The sequence below is a fragment of the Solanum dulcamara genome, chromosome 8, assembly GCF_947179165.1.
Source record: "Solanum dulcamara chromosome 8, daSolDulc1.2, whole genome shotgun sequence".
Lineage (NCBI taxonomy): Eukaryota > Viridiplantae > Streptophyta > Magnoliopsida > Solanales > Solanaceae > Solanum > Solanum dulcamara.
Genome location: NC_077244.1, coordinates 74,723,271 through 74,735,420, shown reverse-complemented (window position 1 = coordinate 74,735,420; position 12,150 = coordinate 74,723,271). Strand labels below are relative to the sequence as shown.

Below are 12,150 nucleotides of genomic sequence, written 5' to 3'. Positions count from 1 at the left end.
TGGAAAGTCTGATTCAAAATTGGTTATTAGCTTAACCTGTGCCTTACGATATCCAAATAGATGGTGCATGCACGAAGAGAAAAAATCATTTTTCGTAGAAGACTCAATTTTCTAGTTTCATGCATTTAGACTTCAATTAGTCATCATGATTAATAAGTAGAAATAAGACAACCTTTATTTCTGAGCTATATATTTGGATATTCTAATTTAAGTTAAAATAATTATTATGTGAATTACAGTTTTACTTAGGGCTACACAAATTTCGGGTCAAACCAATATATAGAATTGATTATAGGGTTATTGGGTTAGTTGTTCGGGTTATTAGCTTTTTGATTTTGTAATGGTTTGGTGTTTTATATATGATTATTTGATAATTGGTTCGGGTCTCGACTTATCTATTGTTTTAATGAATTAAATGATAACCTGGTAAGAAAAGTAAAGTTATATTTTTACCTTTACGTTTACCACTACAGGTTTAGAATATAAACTATGAGAATATTTATTAGAATTGATCACTCTTAAAATAGGTTTTTTTCCATTGTGAATTTTATGAAATGGACGCGTAGTGATGACTTTTTTCATCAACGTAACCAATGATGATAATCGTATTTAAGAAAGGCAAGATATTGTTTCTAAACACTATCATAATTGCCTTCATTGGTTTACTCAACTTTATACCTGAGGTGAGTGGAGTATAGTATAAATTTTTAATTTTCAGTCCATCTGATTTTCTTTTTTTAGTTAAGAAAAAACTCAACAAATTTATGCAGGAAATGAGCAAGACAACCTTATCTATTAATTCGATAATCGAACCATTAACGAATGATAATCGATAACTTGATGATAATCAAAATCTTATTGATTTGATTATCAATTTTACATGCTATACAAACTCAATGCTTCTTCCGTTTCTATTTACTTATCAAATATTTTCTAATTTGATTTCCCTTTTTACTTGTCAATTTTGACAAATCAAAAAAGGATAATTTTTTCCTTTCTATTATACCCTCAATTTATTAACATTGAGTTAATGTTTTGAAAAATGTGGTGAGTAAATATGTTTAAAACTCTATCAATTAATAGGGGCAAAATGGTAAAGTCACTATACCAATCATTATTTTTTTATAATAGATGTGTCAAATCAAAATTTGACAAATAAAAAGGGATGGAGGGAGTAATTAATAAGTCAAGTTGATAATATAAACGTCCGAATCGAATTGATCATAAGCGCCACTAATTTTTTATTGCAAAATTTTAGTCCGGCCCTCAATTACATATATAAACCTTCTAGTAATCATTAATTAATGTGTTAGGGAAGAGCGTGGAATGTAATAACGGAGGGACTCAGGCGCTTATTGGGTTAAACATTGGGTAATATTCAAATTTTATGACTTAATTAATTATAAACTATTCAAGTACCTAGCTAAAACTCTAAGACCCGAGGTTTTCCTAGCTAGTGATAATGTAATTGGAATATTTATATGAATCATACCTTCAATACAAAGATATCCTATAAAAATTTAACATCATGATCGATCGAGTGACGGAGTCATAATTAGGAGTGGGGTTCAAACCCACAACACCAGTAGTGTGGGAAAGTGTTTCATGACCCCTTCCTTACCACTAAGCCATCAATTAGTTTTGTTAAGGGATTCAAAAGTTAATATAGATATATTATTTATTTAATTTTCTAATATATGTAGGATTTATGAAAAAACTATTGAGCTCGTCCGAACTCCCACTAAGCTCCGCCCCTGATTGTAACTTTTTATAGCAAATGTGACATAAAATAATAACCTTTTATACAATTGATTAAAAAAATTAAATTTCATTGATAGTGTAAAAATGATTCACATTATTGATGTATATAACTTAAATCCTATTCTCTCCATCCCAATTTAATAATGTGGCACCACATTTGAATTTTTAGAGTCAAGGCGAGTTTTTCTTTAATTTTGATTTTTTCATATATTTTTACAATATTTAAAATGTCAATTATTGTCAATATGTAAAATTTAATTTCAAAATATTTAAAGATTTCAGAAATGTTGGAATTCATCTTTAAAATTAATAAATTTAACTCTCAAAATTCACCCAATGTGACATAATTAAGAAAGAGAAAAGTTGATATTTATAAAGTTTATAATGAGAAAAAGACCACCTAGAAGTATTCTACATCAATAAAACAATACTCTAGTCATAGTCAAGGAATCATCGAGTTGTCATCTTTAATTTGGAGCAAAATATGATGAGTGCACAATGGTGGCTCTTGAACAAATCATGTATTCATGCACTTGTTTATTAGACGACGTGATTCAAATTTCAAAATTTCTCCCAATTTTATTTTCGGGAACGTCGTAATTAACTACATTAATTGTATTTTTTTCTTTCTTTTCTAGGAAGTGAATATGGTTGAAATTTAGTATTGCTTTCATCAGTTATCAATATTTTAATTAAAAACTGAAAATATATTGACAAGTCTATTCCTACTTATGTGTTGCGTTGTACTTGTTATTTTAATACTATTAACTAATAATGTTTGAAACGTCACAAGGTGTTTCATATACTCATAATACATAATATTTTATATTGATTTTTTTTTGTTTGTTGCTGAAGTTAATATTTTATATACTTTCAAAATTTTAACAATTCAATTCAACGTAAAAACAAAATACTATGTAAACAAACTTTGACATTAGCTATTCATTTTATCTTAACGGAAGCGGTATTTGACTTAAAGACATGGTTATTGATACCATTATTCGGTTGTCTTTTTCAGGTATAAAAGGAATTTTACTCTTTCTGTAGATAAATAATGATAATAAACAAACAAAAAAATTGAGTGCCACCTCCTAGTTGGGTTTTGACTTGGAATTGAAAAGCCGATAATACGCCCACAATAAGCAACAAATAATAAGTCGTCCAATATGAGCAAAATCTCACCACGCACCGACCGAGCATCTTGCACTCATCATTTTTACCGATAAAAACTTATCCGCACCCACTGCGCTTGCTTACGTTAAGAAGGTGTTTGATCATGATTTATTTTTTCAAAGTTGAACTTCAAAAAAATATTTGGCCAAGAATTTTTTTTAAAAAAAAATGCTTTTAATCCAAAATATTCACGAAAAATCAATAACAACTCTTACTTGTATTTATGGCCAAACACAACTCAACGCGTGTTTGGAATGGAGGAAAAATTCCATTTCCCTATATTTGATCGATCAAAATGCTTTCCAATGACTTGCCTAATGTAAGTAGGAAAAACGAGCAAGTTATTGTCTCCTCACCACTCATCCAATCTCCTTAAACCCCACATCTAGACTATCCCCCCCGGCACTCCCAAACCCCCACTTCCCGTCTCATCCCATCTCTATAGTGTATTGCTAAATAACATATAAATACAATTGAAATAATATTTTTTTCTTACTACAGAAATATTAAAAAATAAGTTTAAAAACCCACTTGTTTTCTAAAATAAATTTTTCTAGGGAATCTTTTTCTATGAAGAACATTTTCCTTCCCATCAAACACACCCTAAGTAAAACAAACTCTATATTCAAACACATTACATGTATGTTTTAGCGTGCGGTAAACACGTGATGCGGGTAAGTTTTATCCATTTTACGCCAGCAAACATCTAGGTTAAAATATGAAACTTATTGAACTTAAAACATCCCATCTTGTCAATGAATGGTTTGCTCCATTCAGCACATTCATTTCATATCGACTCTACCAAACAATACCAATGGGCAAGTCACAGGTTCCAATGAGATAGCCAAACAAAACAAATGATACAATTTTGGCATCAAAGATATACATCAGAAACTGGAGAAATTGAATGTAGTTTGGGTCATTTCTGTAGCTATACAAGTATGAGGGTACAGTACTTTTTAAACCAATCAAGAATCATTCAATCATATGTTCAAAGATGAGCAAAACTCAAAAAGTTGAGGCTGGTTTAATGCATACTGAAGAACAAATGAAATTTTGAGAGAGCTTGAACAAATGAATCTTAGCTGTCATCATCACCCCAAGCATCATTCTTCAGGTTTTGTCTTGAAACTATCCGGTTCTTCCTGGCTTCCTCCTGTCTCCTATATTCTCTGGAACCGAAGTCCGTAGAAGGCAACTTTATACCCATACTTTGAGCAATCAGCCTCTGGGCGGTTCTAGCTGATGTCTGAGGTCTTCTACGAGGAGGCTCCAGATCTACAAAATACATTTAACGAGTATCATAAACAAACTAGAAAGCATCCTACAGGGTAATTCTTTTGTAATAGAAAGGAAAAGTACATCTGACATTTGCAAACGTGGCTGAGAACATTATTATAGATTGTCATATAACTTTTGGCTTGGTTTCTGCTATTGTTCATGCTCCTGAAGTGAAAGATGATACAGAACTAAGTGTTACCTCTTGGAGGAATTGTGCTCAAAAGCTCGTCCTCCTCACACAGTACCCTCACTGTAAATGGACAGTGTATCAAGTCACTGGCCTTTGATGCTGCATCACAAGATAAGAGTAGCTGAAATATAGTTGCAAGCACTAACTAAATATGTCCTTGAAATCAGTTAGTGTAAAATGCCACCATTTGGCAATATAACAAGTTTGCAAGACAAAATAATTGAAAGCAAAGACCTCATGACATGACTTCAATATGTGCATCAAAGAAGAAAAGGTAAAAAAAAAAAAAAAAAAAAAAAAAAAAATTATAGAAGGAGAATAATTCAAGTAAAACTATTCAAAAGAACTGCTCTTTAATCGCCTAGCAGATCTGTTGCTTTTTCTTTTTCAATAATTAAAACAAGAAGTATCTAGTAGAACAGTTGTAAAGGTTACATCTGTAAAGAGCGAAGGGCTTTAACATTTTTCTAAGTTATTGTTTCTTCATCTATGCAATCTTTGATAAAGTGCATGCTTCGATTGTGTTTTAAGCTTAAAGACCAATGGTTCTTTTCTACAGGTTTTCTCCCTAACTTTACTGCATTTACACAATTAGGTAAACCACATACCTAATGCTCTTCAAAAGTTCTTGCTCAACCATGATAGCTTATCTGCGTCCTCCACACGTCAATGGACCAGGTCCCTTGACTCAGCAAGAATAGAGTACAAAAAATAAAAGACTTAAAATAAAGAACACAAAGAGTTTACGTGGAAACCCCCTTGCTCAAGGGAGGAAAAAAACACGACTTGTCTCACAGGATTTCAACCCAACTCCATTATCATCAAGGAGCAAAGATTCAGATTACAAATATAGTAATATAGGAATTAAACTCTTAATCCCTTCCCCCTTACTATAACAACTCTGTTACTCAGCTTCAAAGAAATAACTCTATTGCCTACTAAACCAACTAGCACTAGTCGATCTAGAATTCAACAACTCAACATAGCTAACTCTAGCTATGACTCAAAAAACCCAAGAATGATCTAGTTCCTTTATAACTTAGGAATAGATTTATAGATGATAAGCACAGAAATATAAATCTAAAAAGGGCTAAGAACGAAGATGACTCTCTATCAAGTCCAATGTTCTTTGAGAGAATATTTCTTTAGAGAATGGCTTTTGCTGTGTGATTCTTTTGGAATGCAAAATTGAGGTTATGTCATTGGAGAAGAGTTTGTTGTTCTGCAAACAGACGCGCACTAACCACTGCAGTGGTGGCAGTGGTTGCAGAGTACTTTTTACAGTTGTCCTTTTCATGTAACGGAACTCTCATTCTCTCCTAAGATCAAGTCCCTCATTAATTCCCAGGTTTTGTTAAATCATCAAAACCTCAGAGTCAGCTCAAACTAACAAATCAAACACACCATGAACAGCCAAAGTTTAAGTTACCCAACGGAAGTAATTATGATTGCTAGTTTTTTCATCCGACTGGATGAACCTCCACACATCCCCAACCTGCTGGAAAAAGCTTTTCAACCAGAGATAAACAGGAGCTGAAGCATTCTAATCAATAAGCTCCTTGATTTAAGGGGCAACCACCACTAATAAAGAAGCAATTTCCTCCCTTTGGAGACTCATTCTCGAACCAAATCCTCCCTGCCTCCTCCAAATGGAAATTCTGAAAGGAATACATCATATTGGTGTCCCGCACTTCAATTTTGTTTGGGACTTCTGATGCAGATAGCAGAATAAGTTCACCGCTGCACCTCATCCCTGCTTGGCACATAACTGGACCTGCCCATGAGGCATTGGCCCCCGAACTGAATATGAACTAAAATGATCTTGAATCTACAGTGCCATCTTCTGACCGGGACTTTAGAGCTGCTACCTGTGCGCAACTGAAGGGAGGCAACAACAGTTTCTATTCCATCTGCCATTATTTCTCTCCAATTTCATCATTACATTTGAACAACCTATGTCCGTATAAGGTTCTGTGAGAACTATGTCATCTGTATTCCTACTTTTGAATGATTCAAGACCCAAGATTTTCTCCTCTCACAATGTTCAATCACTTCAAAAGATTTCCACCAGAAAGGAGAATGTTTTCTCCTGAAGAGGCTTAGGATTCAAAAGTTAATATATCAAGCATGATTCTGAAGGCATTCTTGAAGAAGCCCTATAATCCTGAGATGATCACATTTTAGCAACTAGGATAAGAAAACATTCATCAAAGACAGGATTCTTGTCAAAGACAAAGGCCTTTACTCTTGAGCTCGTCTTTTTAGGGCATTAACCTCATTAGATGCTAAGACATTCACAATATCTACTTCCAAGTTCCAACATATTAAACATTTACCAAAGGTACAAAAATTCCAACTAATGATTTTGCTATATAAACAAACAGGAACATTTATCTGGTTTCTTGTGTCCACATGTTACATATTTTAGCACCTCCTTGTTCAACTTGGATGTTCAGTACTCTTCTAAGATTCTTTTAATGAATATCACCAACTTGTACATCTCAGTTGATTACTTTTAACTATCAAATTTAGTAAGAAAAAACTGGACGGATTCCTGTTACTGTATTAACTCTAAATTTAGTAAGAAAGAACAGGTCTAGTGTGATGTAAAGTTATCAATGTAGTAGCTATTTTATAGAAGGTCCTTAGAAAAAAATTCTTGTCGTCTTAGAAGTAAAGTAAGTAGTTCCCTTCGTATTTGAAAGAGATATCAGAAGAACATGTTGTCACTTGTCACAACAATGACGGAGCTGTTCTTGGGTATGCTCACAGTCAGCTATCAACAAGGTTAATATACCTAAAAATGAAAAAAATTAGGTGGGAAATATTTTTCTTTGGTAGATCGATAAACATATCTTTTTAGGTAACAAAATTTGAAGAGTAAAACATCTATCTAAAGCATAATCATTTTATCTCGAACAAGAAATAATTACTCCTTTTCCTGTTTCCTTCACACCTTTTACCTTAGACTTAAGCGCAAGGAGGAGGGTCCACAATTTGAGTTTCATTTCAAAAAAAATTCCTGAGAGAAATAGAGGGAACTTTTTTTTTTACCGTTACTTCTAAAATTATAAAACGAATTGTTGCTTCATTTACTACACAAGCCTCAAAGTTTATAAAGGAGCTTGTGCGGATCATCAATTACAAAAGATGTAGACAAAATCACTAATTTAAATGGAAATCCTTACCTTACATTTTTTAACTCAAAATCTAAAGACTAGCTTCTCTTTTTAAATTAGTGCATTTACACTGAACAAATTTTGGCTTAACTTGAAATTTTGCTTCTTATGAAATTTCTTTGCTCCATAGTTAAGCTAATACCTTGCTTATATAATAACTAGAAGAATGGAACTCCATTTTGTACTATAGGCTAAAAAAAAATTAAATCGACCATAATGTCCATCTCCTCTGGTCCTTGATATTTCAGTATAAACCAAAGGGCTCCCATACTGTATCTGGGATATATTAAACCTGACCTTTGATGTCCAACTGACATGTTTTTCTACGGAGAAAAGCTAAACAAAATCCAAGTCATCGCTAGTGTAAAAGAATGATGATTTAATGGAATTCATCTGCCTGAGAAACTCAGACATATTAGTTCTCAACTTCGCTGTTAACGATTGGGATAAACCTAGGATAAGCATTCTATTTATAATAGAACCAAAACACCCTTGGCATAAAGGAAAGGACAAGGGAGAATGGTGACTGGTGAGTCATTAAAAGCTATGCCAATGGAAGGAAGCAATTTTAATTTCAAATTACAGACAAAAAGAAAGAACTAAATTACCAAGGACTGGTGTTCTGAACACTGCAAGTGCAACTGTATCATTGACCCAGCGAATTGCTACATCGTCTTTAAATTTCTCCACCAGTTTCTCTAGGTCATTTGTTTTAGTGCTTGGTGGGAAATCAGCCACAACCAAGACGTGGTGCGTTCCATAGTTTACTGGAATTTACAAAAACAGAAGAAATGTGAGAGAAAAACAGTCAGCCACTAAATGATGAGGGAAGGAGAGAAACACAAAATGAGAATGTTCTCATCCACAAAATGGAAATTACTTCAGCAGAAACAAGTGAGGACAATTTAAGAGATATTTCTGACATCATATGCACTAGACCTATTATTATAAGTGGCTAATAGTTCTAACATTAAGTGCTTACGTCATATGCACTCGACCTATTATTATAAGTGGCTAATAGTTCTAATATTAAGTGCTTACATTTGTACCTAGTACCTGACGAATATTCTTAAGTTTCACCCAAGTCTATTATGCCCATGAGACACGCTAAACTAATTTTATTGCATCATATGCATTTTGCGCAAGCGCGAAAAAGGCCAATACAAACCACTAGATCACAATATGTCAGAACAATGAGGAGGAATAAATGACACAGATTACTTACTGCAACATTTTGGAACATATACAAGTATAACATTTGGGTTAACCAGGAAAAATGAGTAGATGACTAGGAATATATTCATAACCAAAATCAGTGACATGATAAACAGCTGATGATCAAATAATGCCATGCTTGAAAAGAATGCAGTCATACAATTTTTTGTATCTGAGCTCCCTTCTGGAGTACCGGAAACAGTTTCATCTTCAATGTCATCAACGGCAGGCTCATCAGACTGCTGATCGCTGTAGAGACTGTGCTTCTGATAGGAGAATGTACCCCTTCCACGTCGCTTGGGGGCTTGAACTTTCGAATCTTGTAAAGAAATTTTAGACACTTCTAACAAGTGTTGTGGGGAAAGTAATTCATCTGGAGCACGATCAGCAACAGCTTCCCAATCTGTATGCACCAAAAGCTTAGTTTTTGATAAGGTATTCACTGCAAGGTTTTATAACTTCAAAATTCATTGATCTTAGGGATCCTAGATATATATCAAACTTTAAGGAGGTAAATTAAGGCTACATTAACTAGGGGCCATTAATGGGCAATATGGAAGGTCATAAAACCAGCTTCCTGTACAAATAGATACTAGAAATTGACAATGAACCCAGGTTTGCGGCCTTACCCGGTTGATCACAAACTTCACAAGTGAAATAAACTTTTCGAATGTGCACAAAGCTTAATGCAACATGTTTCTCATACTAACTTGGAGGAGAGGAACCAATACAGTACGAGGCCAGTTTTGAAAAATGTTAAAAATCAACATTGTTCTCAAGTGGACAAACAATAGTATGTGTGTATCATACGTATATTGAGCACTTTAATTGAAAACCTCTAGTGTATTAGAAGTGAATCTTTTTGATAGACAAGCAGAAAGCAAAATACTAAAATATAGCACCATCATAGAATTCTTACATCCAATTTCCCTTGGACCTATTCCCGAAGTTGATACCAAACATGATAACCCCTCAGATCGTTACTCCAATAGAAGCAAGCAATTCCCTCCCTCTCCTCACCTCTTCAACCCATTTCCCTACACAACACCCCACACCCCCACCCAATGCACTTAAAATTTTCATGCTCAGCAAAGCTCATTGGATAAACAAAAGATAATAGGATAAGTTCAAAGAGGAGATGTTATAGCCTCTTAGATGTGGGGGTATTACCATCATCCTCATCATTCTGTGAGGTATCAATTTGCAAGCTAGCGCGATCCCTGTTATCACCTGAAAATGAAGTAAGGCTTATAAGTCTAAGAACAACAAGCATAGAAAAAGAAAGGAATTTGGCATGGATGTAATGTTTTATTTGGGAAATCATTTTCTGGACAATTATTCGATGATCGATTAGATATAAGATTATGTAATATATAGTGAGATGTAGAATAAAGTTATTAAAGGTTTTAAAGTTGAAAACAATGACTACTATATAGAATAAATGTTGGGATATACGTTACGCATGAAATCAGTTTTCTCCTTTTGATACATGTCAAGTTAATCAAATACTTGAAGTTTATCTTTAGACTGATGAAATAACAATTCATGAATCTAGACAAAGGCCAAAGAAGAACACTAATTACACGCAAGAGCCTCACTTTGTGAAACCTGGGTTCCTGAAATGCCATCACCAGTTGGCTCCTTGGTAGCATTTACATCCCTGGCAGAGAAAAAAAAAACAATGGATAAACTAATGATTACATCTGACCAAAACCAAGACTAACCAAAGAAATTGTATAAAAACGCCGGCCAATTGGATGAAAACCACAATTGGAAGTACAGCAAACTCCAAACCCTATGTCATCGACATTCAAGTGATAACAGATAAACTACATTCAAGAAATGAAAGTTCACAATTTATCACCATTTTCTCCAATTTTATTGGAAGACAACAGCTGAAGGCTGCAATAACAAGAAATGATAGAAACCACAATTCCCCTAACCATTGCCACCTTTATTCAATTGAAAGGGAAATCGGGTACAATTCTGCTCTTTGTTAATGACCACCACTCATATCAAATAAACTCAAGAATGCAACTTTATCCAATTTTCAAATAGCAGAAAAGGGGGGGGGAGGGGGGGGGGAGGGGTCCTGACCTATTTTCTTTAATAGATTCTTGCTGCTGTTTAATTAGAAATGCCTTTGAGCGCGTCTGGTCAGCTTGTAAAGATAAGCCTTGAGTGGAGTAGAGCTTCGACAAGTCTAGTAGAGCAATAGATAGACGAAGTTGGGAATCTGACGAGTTTCGGGACTCATTTTCTAGCTTTGCGACTAATTTCTCTAGCAAAGAAATGGCCTCATTGATTTCTCCGCCGTCGACGAGATCCTCCACCTTCTCCGACCAGTTTGTGTCGCTATCCATGCCGGAAAATCGGAAATGCCAGACGGGTTTTTACAGTAGGATTTTGATGGAAGATTTTTTCAGAGAATGTAGCACAAAGAAATTGCATAGGCTTTCCAGAAAGTTTTTTTTTTTTTTTGTACCTTTACACTTTATATAGGTACCTAAATGAAGACAAAAAAATCCCTTTTTCTTTTGGGAAGAATTAGTAAACAATTGTTTCCTAAATCTATTTTATATTTCGAGATGACAAATAGCTTAATAGATACATACTTCTATATATTTTCTTTTGATATTTCACATTTTTTATTGAATGCCATTTCAATATTTAAATTCAATTAAAATTAATTTTTTTAATGTTGATAATCGGTAAGCTATTCACTCATCGTGATAATGGAGGACACATCTAATCCACCTCAACTTCTACTATCATTTAATTTTTTATTATTATTAATGATAATTTTTTGACTAACTTATTTATACTTCAAGTAATCAATTGAAAACTGACTTATTTGATGATGATTTAACAAAGAAAGAATAACAAATGAAAATCATCAATTTACTAGGCCTCATTTGTTTCCGCTTCTTAATGAGAATTTTTGGACTAACTTATTTATACTTCAAGTAATCAATTGATAACTGACTTATTTGATGATGATTTAACAAAGAAAGAATAACAAGTGACAATCATGAATTGACTAGGCCTCATTTATTTTCGATACTTAATGATAATTTTTGGACTAACTTGTTTATACTTCAAGTAATCAATTGATAACTGACCTGTTGGATGATGATTTAACAAAGAAGGAATTACAAATGAAAATCATGAACGGACTAGACCTCATTTATTTCCAGTACTTAATGATAATTTTTGGACTATCTTGTTTATACTTCAAGTAATCAATTGATAACTGACCTGTTGGATGATGATTTAACAAAGAAGGAATTACAAATGAAAATCATGAACGGACTAGACCTCATTTATTTCCAGTACTTAATGATAATTTTT

At 33.6% G+C, this 12,150-nt stretch overlaps 1 protein-coding gene across 1 annotated transcript; it reads right to left on the bottom strand.

Annotated features, from left to right (window-relative positions):
• Positions 1–3,749: 3,749 nt before the first annotated feature.
• Positions 3,750–11,284, bottom strand: LOC129900848 (uncharacterized). Its single transcript, XM_055975927.1, has 7 exons — positions 10,897–11,284; positions 10,398–10,459; positions 9,970–10,029; positions 8,960–9,202; positions 8,193–8,351; positions 4,415–4,504; positions 3,750–4,212 (listed from the first exon to the last, which is right to left on the bottom strand). Exons 1-7 carry the CDS (start codon positions 11,160–11,162, stop codon positions 4,016–4,018), a joined length of 1,077 nt encoding a protein of 358 aa, XP_055831902.1. The 5' UTR covers positions 11,163–11,284; the 3' UTR covers positions 3,750–4,015.
• Positions 11,285–12,150: the final 866 nt, after the last annotated feature.

Coding starts and splice junctions, on each gene's coding strand:
- LOC129900848 (XM_055975927.1), bottom strand. CDS start 11,162: ATGGATAGCGACACAAACTGGTCGGAGAAGGTGGAGGATCTCGTCGAC. Junction 10,460..10,896: donor GAATCTATTAAAGAAAATAG/GTCAGGACCCCT, acceptor TTTCTCTGCCAG/GGATGTAAATGCTACCAAGG. Junction 4,505..8,192: donor GTTCAGAACACCAGTCCTTG/GTAATTTAGTTC, acceptor CTTGTGATGCAG/CATCAAAGGCCAGTGACTTG.